Raw genomic sequence first — 21,230 nt, 5'->3', positions numbered from 1 at the left:
AACCCCGGAAGCTGCCGGAAGTCCGCCTTGAAGTAAGTCTCATCATTCATGATGAGAGAGTTGAGGATTTTCCAGGTGATTACGCAAAATGAATTCGCGACGTTGCTTTTCGGGTGACGCAATTTTTCCCAATTTTCGAAAAACTGACCGCGATAAAAATTGGGAATAAAAAATACACCCTAAACTGCTTCTACGCAAATTTTCAAAAGAAAATACCCAATGGGGTGCAATTTGATGTGGGACACCCTTTATGTCATAGGGAACTATGGGTAAACTGGATAATCTCCCTAATTATTTTCACAGAGATCCCATTTGTCATGACAATTATCAACCACCAAACATCACAGAATCTTGATTTAACTCTTAATTCTTCATTCCACGAAGCATGTAAGATACATAAGTTGATTGTTTTTGATTTGTTATGAAAAAGGGAACTCTGTTTCGTCAGGCGTCAGGTGGCTCTTGACGTATCAAGAATTCCTCTCCACTGGGCTATTCGTCGCCAATTCGTTGAGTGTCTTGACATACGCACGTCGGCTCCCACCTGGTTGAGCCATCTAGGACGTTGGGCCTCTCTATTCCTAGTACCGGTGCACGGTGGTCCAGATTTGAAAAAATGTGGACATTAGCAATTTGGTAAAAAATGCATAATTTATAAAGGATGGTGTTTTAGGGTTAGGGTGACCGTGAATTCACCTATTAGGGTGATACGAACTTTTTTTTTTTAATTATTTCAAAAAAAATTTTCTCCAAAAAGTTGCAGAACATGCTAAAATAAGCAACTTTGCTGAATATGGTAATTATCTATCTCTTACTGGTTGCGAAATATAATGATGTGTTAAAAAGGAGAACTTAAAAATCAATTATGCTCAATAACTTTGCACGCGATTTTTTTTATTACTTTCGAGTGTTCTACAAAGTTATTCAGTTATACTAAAATACACATTTTCTCGTAAGATTGTTTGTCGCTAAGACGCAAACCCCACTAAGAGGGGGGGGGGGGGGCTCCCATACAAATCTATACCTATAAAAATGGATTTCTATCTGTCTGCCCGAATGTTCCTTATAGAATCGAAAACTACTGAACCGATTGGCGTGAAAATTTTGCGTATAGGAGTTTTTAAGGCCAGGGAAGGTTCTTATGATGGTTAGAGACCCCTCCTCCCGCTAAGAGGGGGGGCTTCCATACAAATTTCCTCATAACTCGAAAACTAATTAATCAGCTGGAACCATATTTTGCATGTGGGTGTTTTTGATGGCATGATTTTTTTATATGGTGAATTAGGACCCCTTACCTTTTTAGGAGGGGGGCTCCCATACAAATGAAATACAAATTTCCTTATAACTCCAGAAGTAATCAAGCAAATGGAACCAAATTTAGGATGTGGGTGTTTTTGAAGGCAATTTTTTTTTATGATGAATTGAGACCCCTCCCCTCTTTAAGAGGGGAATAATGACCTTTGTCCCTTTTAAGAGGGGGGCTTCCATACAAATGAAATACAAATTTCCTCATAACTCGAGAACTAATCAAGCAAATGGAACTAAATTTGACATGTGGGTGTTTTTGGAGACAAAAGTTTTTCTGTGGTGAATTGAAACCTTTCCCTACTTTAGAAGGGGGGCTCCTATACAAATGAAATACAAATTTTCTCATAACTCCAGAATTAATTAATCAAATGAAACCATTTTTGGCATGTTGGTGTTTTTGGAGGCATGAAATTTTTCTATGATGAATTAGAACAGAATGAAATACAAATTTCCTCATAACTCGTGAAATAATCATGTAAATGGAACAAAATATGACATGTGGGTATTTCTGGAGACAATAATGTTTTCGATGGTGAATTGAAACCTCTCCCCGCTTCAGGAGGAGGGGCTCCTATACAAATGAAATACAAATTTCCTCATAACTCGAGAACTAATTAATCAAATGGAACCATATTTGGCATGCGGGTGTTTTTGGTGGCATGAATTTTTTCTATGATGAATTAGGACCTCTCTCCGTTTTTAGGAGGGTGGGGGCTCCCATACAAATGAAATACAACCTCATAACCCCCGCAGAGATTACCTCTATCTAGGTTTATTTGTTTTCCTAGGTCTATTGGCCTCTATTACTTTCCTTCAGTTGTGTCCGAATGAGAGACAGCAAGTAAGGAGAGGATCACCCTTGAGAAATGGTACTTTCCACGAAAAGATTTTCCGTGAAATGGTATATCCCGCGTAAGGCTTTTCGCGAAATGGTATTCTGCGAAACTCTATATTCCGCGTTATCGTCAACCGAGAATTGGTGTTCCGCAAAATGGTATTCGGCCAAATGTTATATAATGATGGCGAATATTTAAATGCTATCTGCTTTATTTTATCAGGCTAAGCAATGGGGGGAGTTATTTTGTACTTGTGTTTTGTACAGACCTGAAGGCGGCATTTGATCGTGTCGAGCATGGAATACTGTGTGCTAAGTGCAACAAACTCGGAGTATCTGTCGCGATGGTAGAATGGTTGGAATCGTACCTGCGGAATCGCAAAATTGCTGTGAAATTGGGTACGTCACAATCCAGTTGGTTTAACAACAATTCAGGGGTTCCACAGGGCAGCATTCTGGGATCCCAACTGTTTTCGTTATTTATCAATGATATCACAAAGCTGTTACCTCGCGGTACACGATTATTGTATGCGGACGACACTAAACTCTATCAGGTTATTCAAACTCGTGATGATTGCTCCAGACTTCAAGCTTTAACTAATCTGTTCGCTGACTGGTGCCGACGTAACTACATGACATTAAGCATTTCAAAATGCACTGCGATGAGCTTTCACCGCAAAAAAACAGCCTTTGTTATTTGACTACCGTATTGATGGGATATCTCTTCAACGCAAGGAAGTCGTAACTGATCTTGAAGTAATTTTGGACGCTCAACTGACATTTAGGCAGCATTACTCCATGATCATTAGCAAGGAAAATCGTCAGCTAGGTTTAATTTTCTGAATCGGCAAGGAGTTTGACGATCCTGGGACTTTGCGGGCCCTCTATTGCTCGCTGGTACGCTCTATTCTAGAGTCTGCCTGTGTTGTATGGGACCCGTATTATGACATTTGGGTGCAGCGTATTGAGCGTGTACAAAAACATTTCATCAGACGTATCTGTCGTACACTGCCATGGAGAAATCCTGAGAGTTTGCCATCATATGAAGACCTCTGCTTGCTAATAGGAATCAAACCCCTCGAACAGCGACGAAGGCATATCATGTCTCAAATGGCCCACAAAACTCTAACCGGTGGCTACGACTATCCTAATATCCTCGCTATGTTACAAATGCATTGTCCTTTGCGCCCGCAACGTCATCAACATCTTCTACGCTTAAACGTTTATCGTACGAATTACGGCCAACATGAACCCATCCATCGTCTGACAGTGGCTTACAATCATAGTGATATTAGTTTTAACTTTTAATATGTGTATACTGCTGTTTTTTGTTCATTTTAAATTATTGTAATTTAATATTTTTTGAAACGATGGTTCTACAATTGATGAAGGGACGGTAGGGGAAAGAAATGAAAATTTTTTGGTGAAGGAGGGGAAGAGCGGAAAGGAAGGGGGGGGGGGTATTGGTAGCTATGCTTGACAAGTAGTCATTTTGACTCCTACCTTTTGTCCAATGCTGGTAGGTGCATGAGTCGAACCAAGCTGTAATCTGAAATTACAACCGGATTCGAACCCACAGTACCTTGCAAGTCGTAAGGGCCGGCACAGTGTCGTCGTCCTGAAAGTAAATAGTAGTTAGATTAAAACTTCTCGCTCGGTGGTAATCTGCAATTGATGCAGGAAGCGGCACAATATGTGTCGATAACCCAACCAACACGCGTCGCTATCCTTGAGAAGTGGATTTTGCGGTCTCCTTTTGTCCAGCGCCTCTACGGTTCAAAGGTACAAGTACCAGCGAACCACATGCCCTGGCGGGTGTTGTGGGTTCGAATCCGGTTGTAATCTCAGATTACAGCTTGGTTCGACTCATGCACCTACCAGCATTGGACAAAAGGTAGGAGTCAAAATGACTACTTGTCAAGCATAGCTACCAATACCCCCCCCCCCCCCTTCCTTTCCGCTCTTCCCCTCCTTCACCAAAAAATTTTCATTTCTTTCCCCTACCGTCCCTTCATCAATTGTAGAACCATCGTTTCAAAAAATATTAATATATATGTATGACCGCATTTCAAGGTCAAGACTAAACACTTGAGATTAGTCTATTGTAATTTGTTATTCTTATCCATTTAAGTTATTGTAAAGTTTTGATTAGCTGATAAGTTTTATTACTTTATTATAACCTTCTGTGAAAAGATGCAGGGTTTTTATGCCGGCTTGAAACTGTCATTTGTGCATTTCAAGGTGGCTTTTCCCTGCCATATTTCAATATTCATTAAGACAACCTATGTCGGATGAAATAATCAATAAATAACAAATAACAAAAATAACTTTACTGTGAGGAAAATTTGTAATAAAATTGTAATTTGTATTTCTATTGTTGTGTACACCCATGAACTCCTCAGAACATTGCAAAACTCGAAATTGTGACAAAAGTCATCCGAGATTCACGATTTATGTAAACACAGTTTAATTTGTGGCAATACGAAGTTTGTCGGATCAGCTAGTATTTTGATAAAAAATTTTATAGCTTGTTAAGCGAAAGAGATAGAGAGTTACAGTATTTAACAAAGTTGCTTATTTTAATATCTTCTACAATTTTGCTGAAGTCACCATACCTTTTTGAACGTATTTAAATAAACGAAAATTTGTATCACCCTAATGAAACCACCAAAATCACAATAGTTTATTATAATGTAAATGTAATGTAAAAATGTGTTGTTTTTGAGGCATAGTGTCTTTGGAGAAGTTTAATAATAAAATATAGCGCATCTTTCTGCACTATTAGGGTGGCCGTGAACTCGCCTATTAGGGTGATACAAACCTTTGTTTTTTTAAATAAGGCCATTGCAAATTATTTTAAAAGTTTTTGTCACCACCCCCCCCCCCCTTGGAAATTGGCTTGAAAAATCGGGGGGCAAAAAATAATGTGTAGAATATGATTTAATTGTGTTTTATAAAATCAATTACAGCCTGAAAAACTCGAAAAATGAGTGTATGAGTTGAGTTAACGCTTCGAAACAGAAATGGAAATTCAAGCAATGGAATGTCCGAAAATTGTCCAAAAAATTGGTATGTATGTATGAAAAGTAATAATTGATTTGGTTTTCACATTTAAACTTTAAGTAAAAATGCTCAAAACCCAGATTTTTTTTTGCTCGATTAAAAAATCTCTGTTTTTTTGCCCCTCCCCCCCCCCCCCTTCTGTGGCCCAAAACTGGCCTAATTTTAAAAAAAATTCTCCTAAAATTTGTAGAACATATTGTAATGAGCAAGTTTGCTGAATATAGTTACTACCTATCTCCTACCGGTTGCGAATTATAATGATGTGTTAAAAAGGAGCACTTAAAAATCAATTATGCTCAATAACTTTGCACACGACTTTTTATTGCTTTCAAAAGTTATACAAAGTTATTCATTATGCTAAAATACGCATTTTCTCAGAAGACTGTTTTTCACTAAGATGCATATTTAATGAGTTATAAAAACTTTTAACAAACAATAATACATTTTTCAATTGATTTTTTCTGAGATTCCATTAGTGATCTCTCGATGGAAATATCTTTTTTTATAGATAAAATATAGTAATTGCACCTAATGGTTGTCTGGTTTGCGCGAAGTTGCTCGAAATTGAAAACAAAAATTCTGAATATTGCAATTTTTCTTCATTTATTTTATAACTTATATTCATCCTAGCGACAAACAATCTTAAGAGAAAATGTGTATTTTAGCATACTGAATAACTTTGTAGAACAGTCGAAAGCAATAAAAAAATCGTGTAAAATGTTATTTAGCATAATTGATTTTTAAGTGCTCCTTTTTAACACATCATTATATTTCGCAACCGGTAAGAGATAGATAGCTACTATATTCAGCAGAGTTGCTTATTTTAGTATGCTCTGCAACTTTTTGGAGAATAATTTTTTTTTGATATTTTATTTTAAAAAACAAAAGTTCGTATCACCCTAATGGGTGAACTCACGGACACCTTAATGGTGCAGAAAGATGCACTATATTTTATTGAAAGAAAATAACATTACGACTTTTGCAAAGAAATGAGCACCGAGAAGCAACAGAGCAATTCGATAGTAGATGTCATATGAGATTTATTTACCTCAAGTATTTTCGATTCACTTTCAGCTTGACGCGTGGACGCACTGAGGGTACAGCTAGAATGCAGTTAAATTGAATCTAAATTAAAAGTACATTATAGCAATAAATTAGTAGAGAACACAACAGTAAAGTGTTGAGAAATTGCCTGAATCGGTACATTAGAGTCGGTGACTGAATAAACGTTGAAATTAATCACTCGATTGTATAGTTTGTTATTCAAACGAAAAAAGATTGGTCAGTTTATAGTTTGACACCTTCTTTACACCTAGAACAGATGTGCGCCTTATCTCTCCTAAATCTGGGGAATGGCAGTGATCGTAATATTAATTTACGTATGCATCTAATAATGAAAAAAGTCTCGCTTATTTCGAAAAACGACAAATCCGATTGGGTCAAAATCTCATCAGTGTGAAATGTTTCTTATTGAACAAATAACCTGGCAGCAGTTTCATCCAGTCATCATTCCTTGATTGAATAAAACGGCTCTTCATTCTTATCACTTTTCTTTCTCGAGCTCCTCTCCAACCGGTGTCCTATCAAGGGATGCGATGTGCTTTGATGGCAGCGGAAGACAGCAAGCGACTAAGCTGTCAAGATCTGCTGAACTCCATTTAGCCTTCCACCACTCTGGTGTGCCCGGACGGTCCTTTAACTTTGTTTTCGACCCGTTTTGATTGAAAAATATGAATAACCCTTGATGGCACAAAGTCTATCTTTCCTGTCATATGTATATATGTATATATTTATCACATCTGGGTAACAACGATAAGCGAAACCGTGCTAGCTTAATAATGTGATTTTTGCGTATCTGCCATTGGGACTAAAGGCCGGCACCAGGTGTCCTTCGTTCAGGTATATTAGGTTCTCTTTTATCAATCTACTAAATTGCACAGTTTGTAGGGTTTCCCAAATGATGATAATTTTTCGTAGCACGACGTAATAGGGCATAATGAAGAGATGAGGAGAGTTTTTCAAGTGATTCTCTGAGTAAGTGGAAGAATCAATAAAGAACTCGGCAATGAACCGATGCCTTTGAAGTTGAACATAGTGACCAGGTGCATCAGCATGGAAGTGATTAGCTTGCTTGTTTATTTAATTCCTTTTCAAACTTCTTTTTAAAATTTGTTTCACCGACTGAGATGCTTTTCTGCAAAGTAGTTTTAGCAACATCAAAAACAATCAAAATTGAGGGAGGGATTCGTTCGTCTGTAAACTTTTCTAATCTTTCTCTATCACTGAAGTATATGCCTAGGATATCGAGACTGAAAAGAAAACGAAAACCAGTCACGGCCACGGACAATTACTTCACTTGATTTACATCCCAATTAAAAATGGAAATTATTACTTCCCGCTGTTTGAGTTACGACCTGCACGGAAGCCGTTAGTAATAAATTTGGAAAACTTTAGCACCATCTAATTTATCAACCCGTATAGCAATAGCTTATTGGAATAATCTTATGGTTGTTATTTTCGATTGGTATCGCAGGCGATATTTCATCACGGCAAATGGAGGGAGAAATTCGGTAATGTAAACGTCGCAGACGTGCGACTTTGTCAAGAGGGTAAAATTACACGCTGTTGTAATATGTGTTTTAACGTCACACAATTAAAATTTCCATATTTTCCATGCCAATATATACCAATGAATTGTTATCATTTGATGTAAATTCAAGATTCCAGGAAAGCCACTAATATTGATATTATTTCCTCTTTGAACAAGCAGTACCCGGATTTACACTACCACTCTTGGATTTTTAATGAGTAGGTACTAATGAAACACCCACTTCAATTCAACCAACAGCTTGATTAAGCTTTTCTAGTGCCTATTTTTAGTAATAGGCAATGTAAATGTAACACCTTCCATCACAAATGACGAAAGAACTAAATTTACGAATAGACCTTCTTCGTTTCTAAAAGTTTGATAAACAATATATTTTTCAAATAGTCAAAATTGAAGATTGAACAATTGCCAGATTTTATTTGATGCTGAAATAATACGGATAGTTTTTAGACTACGTAAAAGATGTCAACAAAACTTTTGTTTTGATTTTGAAACAGTGGCATTTGGGATAGTATGCTAAGTACCTTGTTATACATAGAAACGTAATTTATTATTTTGCACTGAGTTTCAATCTTTTCTCTGTCTAAGCGAATATTGCTTTTAATCAGGCATATCATCGTTCGATGCCATACTTCCCCACCATTGTTTTTACTGCAGTTTGTTTTTCAATCTAGATAAATGATCCATGAATAGTTCAGGACTTTTTTTCTACTGTCACTAATTGTTTGTGTGGAAATATCGTTCAACAGTACGCTACTTATAGCAGAAACACTTCGAAAATTGTTCTGAATAGGCTGAACGTTGTTTTACTAGTGTTAGATTTAAAAGGAATAATGGATGCCCTGGATGCATTTGAAAAATATACAAAGTATTTGCATTTCCTCTGTTCACCGCTTGGATTAGACGTTTTTGTTTCGGACTACCGAATCGGAGCAAGAACTTACGTTTCCTTTCTGGTGCTGTTTGTCTATGTAATTCTTACCGTAAATTCTATTATTATCGCGACGGACGGCAGTGATAAGCTGAAAGCTCTGTCCTTTGGAGGTTTTTTCTTTCAATGTGCCTTTCTCGTTCCAAATTGTACTATAAAAATCTCGAACAACTTAAGAAAAATGTTTACTTGAGGCATTTGAATGGCGATGACAAACAGAAAGCTGTCGTATTGAAGAATATTACGATATTACTATATTTGGTGAAAGTAACTACTGTGCTGTATTTGTCAACCATTTTGTTGTTTTTAGCATATCCGGCATATGTATGTTTTTGAAAACACTGTAACCATAATTTTTCCACTTTACATTCCTGGAATAAGCATTGAATCAGTTCTAGGATATTGGATAACAAACAGTTGTCACCTTTTATTTGCAATATATAGTTTGTTCGGCGCTATAGCGTCAGATACTGCCTTTATGATGTTCATATTTCATATTCTGAATTATTTCTAATTCGATAAATTTGCGGAAGGTTTGACTTTAAAGCAAAACAGTCCTGATTGCAAAGATCATAGTGATTTTTGTCACACGCAAATGCGACAAATAATTATTAGTCATCAAGAAATTTTTGCTTGTCTTACATCACTTCAAGTTTGTTACGAGAACATTTGTAAAACGCAGGTCGCAACAACTGTAATAACTCTTTCGTTAAACGTATTTCTAGTATAAGTAGGTAGGGTTCTAGGTAAAGTATGGATAATTCGACGTAAGCGCTTCAAACGTTTAGTGTGTTGTTTAGTTTGCAGACGGACTAGTATGCCACGTACGATTTTACGACTGGATCATTATTCCAAATGTTTATTTATTCTGTATTAGGAACTATAATGCAGCTGATGGTAAAATATCAGAAACAATGTAGGTTTTTCAGTAATGGTTGATTTTTCAATCCTTCCAGAATCAACGAGTAATGATGATTATTTACGATTTTTCTTAACACCTTATAACACTTTTTCTTGCTTCACCTTATAACAAATTCCGACAGGCCATCCGGTACATTTTTATTGAGCCGAAGCCAACGACCCATCGAAATCCATCTTCGTGACTTTTTCCTTTGAACGTTCAAGCATTTACCGAAATAATGCAGCTAACTTATTCATCGTTTACTATGCTTTACAGCTTTCTAGCCGAATAAGAGCTATATAACTATTAGGTCTATTTTGGGTGGATAATTTTATGCTGCGTTGAGCATTATATCAACAGAGAGTGAAATTTTAGGTCAAACTTTGTTGTAAATACCTACATACAGCTTTTAGAGTGTTCTGGAAGGGTACGTTGAATAACAGTCGTGCATTGCATTCATTATCATTGAGTCATTGCAATTGCATTGCCAATTTTCAAACAGGATAGTCAACCCGCTACCTTGCTTCAGATTATCTAATGTCACAAACGAGCCATCTCTCTCAAGCGCTATTCTGATGCTTGACATGGAACCATCAAGGGTAGCAAGTATCAACCTATTCAGCTTTATTTAAAAACCATATTCAAGCAGAATCCGTAACAGCTCATTTCCTTTAACTGAATCGTACGCCGTCTTGAAGTCTATAAACAGACGGTGAGTCTGCAAGTTGTATTACCGGAATTTATTGAGGATCTGCTTGGTTTATCGTCGAGCGTTCCTCTCGTAAACTGCACTGGCATTCGCGAACAAAGGTTTCTTGCAAGAGCCTCAGTCTATGAAACATTATACGGTGGAGAATTTTGTATATAGAGTTAAAGAGATAATTGTTGTATTCGAGTCAATGGCCCTATTTGTAAATGTATGAGACCTTTCAACCGCTTCATAGATTGTTCCTATTCAGTCTATAGTTTAGTAAGCAAAGCAAAGCAAAGCAAAGCAATGCAATGCAAAGCAAGGCAAAGCAAAGTAAAGCAAAACAAGGCAAGGCAAAGCAAAGCGAAGCCTAGGTGCTACATTCCGTAATCGAAACTTGACCTTCTGTTTTTATACGACAGACTTCGCAGCCAGCTGTTAGAGTGTAGGCTTATTAGGCCAGCGTCATACCTCGAAGCCAAGTGGGAGGCATAGTTTATAGTTCCATAGTTTAGTAGGGTACGGGTGGGTATTTCCAGCCCATTTAGCGGTAGCCTGAACAATATTCAGGAACTACATTGAAACTATATTTATTCGAGACAAGACTTTTATGCCAGTTGATAGAATAATATTTACTGAATATCGGCGTGTATTTTGGTCTTAATAAAACGCTACTGAATTTGAGTTATAGTCGCGAGAAATGATGAAGTCGCTGCGGCTAAATTGAGCCCATTTTCTATAGTGGTGTCTGTGTTTTTTAAATCCGGCCGGCCGAAATAGACTGCACAGAGATTAGATGCTTTGCAAAAACAGATCAAAAGAGACCGATTGATAACGTGTCGGTATTGCCTACATTCCGGGCTCATTGAAGCTAATTAGTTTTGCAGTGACAACAGCTTGCTGCTGGCTATGTCAACACGATAGAAGCTTTTCAGGCGTTTCATGCCTCACATAGTGGTAGTAGTGTAAATAACACACCATATGCTGGAATTAAAAACAAAATGCTGCTAATCGCTAGTGAATGAAAATTGATTTATATTTTCATATCAGAGGGAAATTTAATGTGATAAAAAGAAGTAGAATTGTTCTGTGATAGCATTTTCACAGCTGTTTAGTTTCTAGAATAAGTAAAATTGATCGTAATTGTGTGTTTTCCAAACCATCATCAAGAGCAGATACGCGTAAGCGATTGCTGCTGGTTTTTTCAGTCTGGTTACGTGCTAGTAGAAAAACAGCGGTTTTGATGTTTATTGAATAAAATTTAGCAAATTACTTACATTTTTATGAAAATAGTTATAACACATTAAAGCTTATGAGTGCTATATTCGTTTCAGTATTGTTATATAGCGGCAAAGTTTTTATTTGAGAAAGTGTAGCCAAAAAAAGGTAATGTATGCCGAAATTAGTAGCGTGCTGGGAATACCCTCCCGTACCCTATGACCTGAAAATACAGCCGTTCGCCCCCAACTCTAGAAATGTTCAGCAAAAATGCCGTCTTTTCCAGCTGCTATGCCATTTTTCAGCTCTATTATGACTCTTATGGCGTTTCTTATGCCTCAAATATATGGTAGGAAGGGGCTCCAGAGAAAATAAAGTACAGTGATTATTGACGGCGATGAACTGGAAGTGGTTGACGAGTTCGTATACTTGGGATCTCTGGTTAGCGCCGATAATAATACGTGTAAGGAGATCCAACGACGCATTCAAGCTAGAATTCGAGGTCTACTTTTCCCTCCGCAAGACGCTTCGTTCAAGGAGCATACGCCGCACCGTGGGATGAAACCCAAATCTAGGTATATAGTATGTTCAGAGTAAATTTGTTATTTTACCTTTCGCATTTTTTGGTGTATATGACATTATGGTGACCATAATAGTAAGCGAGTGCAAAACATAAACTTTTTTATGGCTTAAGTTAGCTGAATAAAATGTTCAGCAAAGTTAAATAACATTACATTTTAAGTAATTTTGCTAAAGAAATGCAAGTTCTATCTCTTATGGTTGATGGGCTGGAGCTATGTAAAGTTTTTTGGTCGGGATGGACCCAAAAAATCAGTTTTTTCTTTACATCTCCTTTCGTGTTTATTTCTCACAAATCATGCCTTGTAAGCACTTTCACATGCATGGAAAACGCACATTTTGTTTAAAGGAATCAAGTCGCTAGCTCCTCCGGTACCCTCCTCTGACCCCCACACCAAAGAGCTCATAATGAGAACCCCCTGGTAGTGGACACATACAAAAAAATAAAATATAAGAAAATAACAACGCGGAGTATTTAGCTAAACAAAAAAAACAAAGTGAGATCCCAATGGAACTTAGTTCCTTCGAAGGGATTCACTCTCATCATTCTTTATTACAAACAATTTACTGGGTTTCCGTCAAGAAATATGATGAATTAAAAATTGTTGTCCAAAAACGTACATTTTTCAGCTGCTGAAGGCAATCGTCACCTCGCTACTAACGAATCCATCACATTTTTCAGCACTGATTACAACCACTCTAAAAGTCAAGCACTCAATTGTCACATACCATATTATTCACTATCTTTTTTTTATTATCTAAGGCTTTGTCACTAGCCGAAAGTTTTATTATTTTATGACAAAACTGAAAACAAATTCTGAATTGACGGAACCTGTTCACCAGTAGCAGCAGCTGCAGCAAAACTGATGAACTATCGTGTTGCCAAGACACTGTTTCGGTTCTGGAAATAAGAATTATAGGTTTGAAATTAACTGAAACCTCCAATGGTGAAAACGTGGTTGAATACTTTCAAGAGAAATGTATGTTCATAATTAATTTTTCTTTATTAACAACAATAGAAAAGACAGCTTTTTCAATCATTTTCGAAGATTTTCTCAGTGATTTAATGAAGCAACGATGTGTTTCAATGTTATTTGCTTTGACAACACTGTTCTGAGTCGGACCGTGCGTACTGCTATGTTTACCTCTTTTGTTCTCCCACCATCCTTATGAACAGCGAGTGAGACGTCAAACTCGCAGTTTCCCATAAGAACACTAGAGAATAAAAGAGACGACGAATACCATTTGCCGAACGGTACGGTGAGTGTATGCCCCGATAAACAATTTAGACAGATGGCATTTCACGCATCTATGCCGATACGCTATGTCGATTACGCATCAGATGCCGATTAGTAGGTCGCGGATAGGAACGCGAACTTACTGAATAGGGGGAAAAAATCGAGGGATTTTTTACGGGGACGTAAAAAAATCAGATTTCTGGATTGCTTAAAAAGCACCTTGAGGGTGAATATATGTTCGGTCTGTTCAAAATTAGTTCCACCGCTCCAACTATTAAAGCGGAAAATCAAAAGTTTAGCACAACAATAGTGTCTTCCAATGGTAACAGCTTGAAGAACTAAAGATAGCAAGAAGATTGGTATGCTGATATCCCCCACTTAGTCAATCCATCGCTTGTAATAAGGTAAAACAATCAGTGACCCGCTTAGACTGCTTAAAACCGGTTCTTTACCCTATATATGACGAGAATTGAAATAGTTAAACTTTAAATAGAATCAAACGAGTGTAACTTTAAGTTGAATTATTCCGTTTTCTGTTGTTTCTGTATTGATTTTTGCGAAAGCAGACAAAGAAAAATGAATTAAACCTAATTATTAAACCCAAAGGTTTTTTATATACGATATCGGTAATTATTACGGCCAAGCCAGCGCACTAGAGAGAGAAAAAAGACGGAGCAAAACTTTCAATGAGAGTGCAGTTATTAGATGGTTTTGAATACTCAACTGTAGTGACATATCATATCAGGTACGGGTTTTACACACAATGAAGTATTCGAAAAACTATGTTGTAGCGTTATTTAAGAAATGTTCAAGATTTTTAAAATGTTATCTTTAACGTTTGCTCCAACGCTGTTTGATCACGGAAGAACACAAAAATTCCCCTCTGATATGAAAATATAAATCAATTTTCACTCACTAGCAATCTGCAGCATTTTGCATTGAATTTCAGCATATGGTGCATTATTTACACTACTACCAAGATGTGATGCAGTTGCGCCTGAAACTCTTCTATCGTGTTAACATAGCTAGTATTTGAGTGACAACCACTTGCTTCCAGTGTTGCCACATGTACAGATTTATATGGAAAAGTACAGATTTTTCCGATTTTTTTGGTACAGATTCTGTACGGTACAGATTACAGATTTTTGTCATAAAGTACAGATGGGTACAGATTTTTTTGGGTGTCAAAAACTATTTTTTTTCTTTCAGTTTTGTTACTTGAAATCAATAGAGGAGCACCTCTTGACATGAATGCAAACAAAACAAAACGTGTCTGTCATTAAGGTTGTGTACCAATATCATCAAAGAAATCAGTAATTTGCGATTTTTGTATTTTTTAAAGCAAACAAACCAGGTTTCCCTATGTAACAAACCAGCTTTGTGGTACAGATTTTTGAAAGCAAAAGTACAGATGAAAAAGAAAGAGTACAAATGAATATGTGGCAACACTGCTTCCTTCTGGTGCTAACGTATATGTACGATTCAATGATACACTAGCGCCAGCAGCAAGCTGTTGTCACTGCAAAACTAGTTATCTTCAATGAGCCGGTATCGAGGCAATACCGACACGTTATCCATCGGTCTCTCTTTTGATCTCTTTTTGAAAAGCATCTAATCCCTGTGCAGGCTTTTTCGGTCGGTCGGATTTAAAAAACACAGACACCACATTCACATTCATCATTTCTCGCGACTATAACTCAAATTCACTAGCGTTTCATTAGACCAAAATACACGCCGATATTCAGTAAATATTATTCTATCAACTGGTATAAAAATCTTGTCTCGAATGAATATAGTTTCAACGTAATTCCTGAATATTGCTTAGGCTACCACTTAATGGGCTGAAAATACCCTCCCGTACCCTATGTGCATATCTGGCATTTCATTGGAAGAGTTGTGAAAAGACAATAGGCCAAAAATAAGAATAAAACAGTTTGCTTTGCTTTTCCCGTGTAAATCTTATGGGAGCGTTTGCTCTATAACTCTTTTACTCATACGGCCTAATGTGTTCTGTTTGGGCAAGGATGTGCTATTTAGAAAAAGGGATCGAATTTCCAAAATGTTTTCAACATGGGGCAACGTTAGGAAATAAAAATAGTAAAAATTTAAAAGTAAATTGTTCAAAATCGCAACAAGCACCTAGATTTTGAAACGATTTTATAGTGCCTCCTGGATAGTTTGGTAATTACTTAAAGACGTACTGTATTCTCGCGTTAAATTTGAACTTTTTATTCATTCGATTTGTATTGTTTCTTATCAGACACATAATTGTGCGGTGGCTTACATCACCGTGTTGTTGCAATTAATATATTCTAGCAAAAAAGGATCGCAGTATGAATAGTTCAGTAGGTAGGGTTTATTTCTAATTCCCGTCGTAGTAAGTAAAGCCACTCTAATTTTCATCATTTGTTGTATGGATTTAATGAATACTCCAAAAGTTCTTGTGCTGATTTGACTAAAACACACTTACCTTCCGATCCGTAAACTTTGAAATCACTGAAAAGCGATTATTAAAGCATATTATTGAAATTACACAACTGACTTTATTTCTTAAATTCGTCGTACCGTTTTAAAATCCGTTCATCAAAATTTTTCATCGTCCGAACCAAAAATCGCAACAATGTTTACGAAGCTAACGCGTGTTGTGTAGGACGGCATGACAAATGTTATTCTGCAAAATTTCTGCAGGTCAGGCAAGTTTTCCTGGCTCTAGAATAACGACAATACCAAGGTATTGTGAGTCATTTTCATTTTTGAATGACGGAAATTAAAACGATTAGTCGACATTTTCTTCTTCGTCGCACGAAAAAACGTAGGAAATTTGGTTGGTAGGACTTCTTTAATGATAAAAAGCATTTAAATAGATCTCAGCTCACTTTGATTGATCGCGTATGATAGACAACAAACTAAAATATTAGGGAATGACTAGTTTTGCATGGTGTGTCGTAAAATGCTGTTATTTTTAATTATTTGTGTTGGATAGGACGGGAATAGGCAATTACGACGAAGCAGCAACATACCCTATTTCCATTTGTTGCTGAACTGGGAATATCGTTCAACAGTATGTTGTTCGTATCAGACACACTTTTGAGGTTGTTTTGAATAGATTGTACTTTGTTTTTCTAGTGTTATATTTAAAAGCTATAATGGATGCACTGAATGCATTTATGAAATATACGAAGTATGTGCGTTTTCTCTCTTCATTACTTGGATTGGACGTTCTAGCTTCTGACTTCCGAACCGGAATAAGAACCTACATATCCTACCTGGTGCTGATTGTCTATGTGATTCTTACCGTAAATTCGATTATCATTGCGACCGATGGAACTGATACGTTAAAAGCTCTCTCATTTGGAGGGTTTTTCTTTCAATGTTCATTGAAAATATACTTTACGCTCTCTCGTTCTAATTTATACTATCAAAACCACGAACAACTTAAGAAAACGATTTACTTAAAGCACTTGAATGGTGATGACAAACAGAAAGTTGTCGTATTGAAGAACATTACGTTATTACTCAATTTGGTGAAAGCAACTACTGTGCTGTATTTGTCAACCATTTTGTTGTTTTCTGCATATCCAGTTTATATGTATGTTTTCGAAAAAACTGTTGCCGCCATGTTTCCACTTTATATTCCTGGAATAAGCATTGAATCAGTCCACGGTTATTGGATAACAAATAGTTTTCATCTTTTATTTGCAATATATGGCTTGTTTGGCGCATTAGCTTCAGATACTGGTTTTATGATGTTCATATTTCATATTATTAGCTATATTGAATTATTTGCAATAATATTCGATAAATTTGCGGAAGGTTTAACTTTAGCCCAAAGCAACCCTGATTCCAAAGATCATAGCGATTTTTGTCGCACGCAAATGCGACAAATAGTTATAAGCCATCAAGAAATTTTGGCGTATCTTGAATCACTTCAACTTTGTTACGAGAATATCTGCAAGACGCAAGTCGGAACGACTGTAATAACTCTTTCGGTTAACTTGTTTCTTGCATTGGTGGTAAGTACAAACCTTTCATTGTAAATAATTTAAACGTTTAATGTTTTATTCTGCAGACGGACTGGTATGCCACGTATGGCTTTGTGATTACGTCATTATTCCAATTGTTTATTTATTCTGTATTAGGAACTATAATGCAGCTGATGGTAAAAACAATGCTTCGATGCAATTTCTTCAGTCATAGTTTTTTCGATTCTTCCAGAATGAACGAGTAATGAGAATGATTTACGATTTTCCTTGGCACCTCATAACAAATTCCGACAGGCGGTCCTTCACATTTTTATTAAGCCGAAGCCAGCGACCCATCGAAATGCATATTCGGGGTTTTGGTCCTTTGAACATGGAGGCTTTCACCGAAGTTATGCGGCTAATTTATTCGTCGTTTACTATGCTTTATAGTTTTTTAACCGAACAAGAGCTATAGGAAATATATATATCTATTTATGATGCATTAGCAAATTTCGATGTGTTTCAGCAGCTATTTTCTAGGAATAAAGAAAAATTATCAACACTTTCCCTCGTAATGTCTAGTTCGATCTACTACGGATTATCAGTATCCAATTAAGATTCATGTTAAAGATAAGAGCAAATTAGAGAAGTGAGTTGTTTAATCTTTTGTATAGAGAGGTGATAAATGGATTCCATTTGATACCCTGTGACGACTAGGACTTCTCAGCTATTTGAGAACATTGATAGTTTGCTCGTAAAAACATCATTTGCATTGAATTTAAACTTTTTCTTTGTTTGCACGATATTGATTTTAATCAAGCACGCCAACAATATCAGGGTTAAATTATTGTTTCTGCTGCAGTTTAGTCAATTAAGAAAAAAATCCGCAGTATGAATAGTTAAATAGGCATTTTTTCATATGCCGTTAATAGTTTACTTAGGAATACCGTTCAACGGTACGTTGCTCGTACCAGAAACACTTTTGAAGTTGTTCTGAATAGTTTGATCCTTGTTTTGGTAGAGTTAGATTTAAAGAGTATAATGGATGCACTCAATGCATTTATGAAATATATGAAGTATCTGAGTTTCCTTTCTTCACCACTGGGATTGAACGTTTTTGCTTCTGAATACCGAACCGGAATAAGAACCTACATATCCTACCTGGTGCTGATTGTCTATGTGATTCTTACCGTAAATTCTATTATCATTGCGACCGAAGGCACCGATATACTAAAGGCTCTCTCATTTGGAGGATTTTTCTTTCAATGTGCGTTGAAAATATATTTTACGCTTTCTCGTTCCGAACTGTACTATCAAAACCACGAACAACTTAAGAAATATATTTACCTAAGGCATTTGAATGGTGATGAAAAACAGAAAGCTGTCGTGTTGAAGAACATTACGTTATTACTAAATTTGGTGAAAGTAACTACTGTGCTGTATTTGTCAACCATTTTGCTGTTTTCTGCATATCCGGTTTACATGTACGTATTTGAAAAAACTGTTATCACCATGTTTCCACTTTACATTCCTGGAGTAAGCACTGAATCAATTCTCGGTTATTGGATGACAAACAGTTTCCATATTTTATTTGCAATATATGGCCTGTTTGGCGCTTTGGCATCAGACACTGCCTTTATGATGTTCATATTTCATATTGTAAGCTATACTGAATTATTTGCAATCGAATTTGATAAATTTGCGGAAGATTTGACTTTAATCCAAAATGATGCCGATTCCAAAAATCATAGTGATTTTTGTCACACGCAAATGCGACAAATAATTAGTAGCCATCAAGAAATTTTGGCGTATCTTAAATCGCTTCAAGTTTGTTACGAGAATATCTGCAAAACGCAGGTCGGAACAACTGTGATGACGCTTTCGTTTAACTTGTTTCTTGCATTGGTGGTAAGTATAAACCTTTCGTTCTAAATGTTTCAAACGTTTAATTAAATAATTTGCAGACGGACTGGTATGCCACGTACGGTTTTGCGACTGCATCACTATTCCAAATGTTTATTTATTCTGTATTGGGAACTATAATGCAGCTGATGGTATACATACGGCACCAATGTAGTTTCTTCAGTAACGGTTTTTTTTAATCCTTCTAGAATGAACGAGTTATGGGAATGATTTACGATTTTCCTTGGCACCTGCTAACAAACTCCGAGAGGCGGTCCTTTACATTTTTATTGAGACGTAGTCAGCTTTTCATCGAAATGCACATTCGTGGTTTTGGTCCTTTGAATATGGAAGCTTTCACCGAAATTATGCGGCTAATTTATTCATCGTTTACTATGCTCTATAGTTTTCTAACCGAGCAAGAACTGTAGGAAATATCTGTTTTAGGCGGATTAGTTTGAGGCTGTATTAAGCATGATACCAGCAGGACAGTGATACAGGCCGGACTCGATTATCCGGGGATTCGATTAACCGGGGATTCGATTATCCGAGGATTCGATTATCCGAGTTTTTAGACTCGATTATCCGGGTGAAAAAAAATAATTTTTTTTTCGTTGATTTATTTTAAACCCAAATGTAATAGTTTCCATGCTACATGATGATTCCAACTAGACAAGCATTGATTCACCTCCCTAAAGCTACGAAATTCCTTTCTTATATCTTTTTTATCGGCGAACAAAACAAAAATAAATCCTACGATGATGAAATCAATTTTTTTACTTAAAAATCATCATCACCATCATCATTATCATCATCACTATCATCATTGTAATCATCAGTAAAAAAATTGCAAAAAAAGAATTTAATGACTTTAGGGGAGATTGATCAATAATAAAAAAACATTTATAATACCTAAATATTGAAAAACATAACATACAAAAAATAATATTGTACCAAAAAAAATCTTCAGTGGAAAAAGTCGTAAGAAAGGATTTTTCTGACTTTTGGGAAGATAGATCAATAATAAATAAAACATTTCTGATACCTAAAAGTCAAAAAACTTGACATACCAAAAAAAATTGTACCAAAAATGATGATTCGATTATCCGGGTGATTCGATTATCCGGGCTGAAAATAAAAATGAGCACCCGGATAATCAAGTCCGGGCTGTATTTTAGTTGAAGTCCTATTGTGGTTAGAAGTGCATTTTAGAGTGATCATGTTATTCTCAGAATGGTTTCGTTAAACGTTTGACGCAAATTAGGTTTTTTTTTAATATGGACGTTAAACTAAGGTTTTTTGTTGTACCTACTGTTAAATGGTGTTACTTTTTCAGTGTAAGTATTCTCAATTTTCTGAATAAAATGCTGTACTATGTTGTTCATCGTACATATTTTATTTATTCTTCTAGTGGTTTATAATGAACAATTTATTATACTTCTTTTTGAAGTTGAACTAGCTACTAAAAACAGAAAAATTCTTGCCCGGTTCACGCTGAAAGTGCGATGCATATAAAAGCAAACTCAGGTGTCTCCTCTTTCGCAGTTCTTCACACATCATTCGGTATGTAAATAGGTATGTTCAATATTTAATAACCGTGAGAGATTCAACTGTCTTTGCGTTCATAGTTTGTGTTTGTATGATGTTTGTCTTATGGCTAATGGTCACTAATATGGTAAAACTCTGACCAAACAAACTTATTGCTGCTAATATGTAGAATATTAGAGTTGAACACCGAAATAATTTTTTGACGAGGGACCATATTGCCGTTTTCTACCATTATTCTTCGGTCGCCGAACAATACAGTGGACCCCCGTTCGATTGAACGATTCCTCATGCAAACTAACGGGGTTAGTTTTTAATTTGAACAACTGGCAACCCTAAATATGCTGGAAATTGTGTGAACTGGTCACCCTACTCTTTGTTATTGTTTTGGTGGTTTGATTCAGTTGGAAGTTGGAGGCAGCGAATATTTCATTCTCCAATCGGATTTC

The 21,230-nt window shown here is 36.3% G+C and overlaps 2 protein-coding genes across 2 annotated transcripts; both read left to right on the top strand.

Moving 5' to 3' along the window:
• The first annotated feature begins 16,518 nt into the window (after positions 1–16,518).
• LOC128745654 (odorant receptor 43a-like) lies at positions 16,519–17,809 on the top strand. The gene is made up of 3 exons (XM_053842732.1): positions 16,519–17,385; positions 17,442–17,531; positions 17,588–17,809. The coding sequence occupies exons 1-3, from the start codon at positions 16,519–16,521 to the stop codon at positions 17,807–17,809; spliced, it is 1,179 nt and encodes a 392-aa protein (XP_053698707.1).
• Positions 17,810–18,375: 566 nt separating this feature from the next.
• On the top strand, positions 18,376–19,667 carry LOC128745653 (putative odorant receptor 83c). The gene is made up of 3 exons (XM_053842730.1): positions 18,376–19,242; positions 19,299–19,388; positions 19,446–19,667. The coding sequence occupies exons 1-3, from the start codon at positions 18,376–18,378 to the stop codon at positions 19,665–19,667; spliced, it is 1,179 nt and encodes a 392-aa protein (XP_053698705.1).
• The last annotated feature ends 1,563 nt before the right edge of the window (positions 19,668–21,230 follow it).

Source organism: Sabethes cyaneus, chromosome 1 (assembly GCF_943734655.1).
Source record: "Sabethes cyaneus chromosome 1, idSabCyanKW18_F2, whole genome shotgun sequence".
Classification (NCBI taxonomy): Eukaryota; Metazoa; Arthropoda; class Insecta; order Diptera; family Culicidae; genus Sabethes; species Sabethes cyaneus.
Note: the sequence above shows the minus strand (reverse complement) of the source record. Positions and strands in the feature narration are given on the sequence as shown.

What these genes read in the sequence shown, in the direction of transcription:
- LOC128745654 (XM_053842732.1), top strand. Translation starts at nt 16,519, where the DNA reads ATGGATGCACTGAATGCATTTATGAAATATACGAAGTATGTGCGTTTT. An exon ending in ACTTGTTTCTTGCATTGGTG is followed by an intron (nt 17,386 to 17,441) that starts GTAAGTACAAAC and finishes TTTATTCTGCAG; the next exon opens with ACGGACTGGTATGCCACGTA. An exon ending in GAACTATAATGCAGCTGATG is followed by an intron (nt 17,532 to 17,587) that starts GTAAAAACAATG and finishes CGATTCTTCCAG; the next exon opens with AATGAACGAGTAATGAGAAT.
- LOC128745653 (XM_053842730.1), top strand. Translation starts at nt 18,376, where the DNA reads ATGGATGCACTCAATGCATTTATGAAATATATGAAGTATCTGAGTTTC. An exon ending in ACTTGTTTCTTGCATTGGTG is followed by an intron (nt 19,243 to 19,298) that starts GTAAGTATAAAC and finishes AATAATTTGCAG; the next exon opens with ACGGACTGGTATGCCACGTA. An exon ending in GAACTATAATGCAGCTGATG is followed by an intron (nt 19,389 to 19,445) that starts GTATACATACGG and finishes TAATCCTTCTAG; the next exon opens with AATGAACGAGTTATGGGAAT.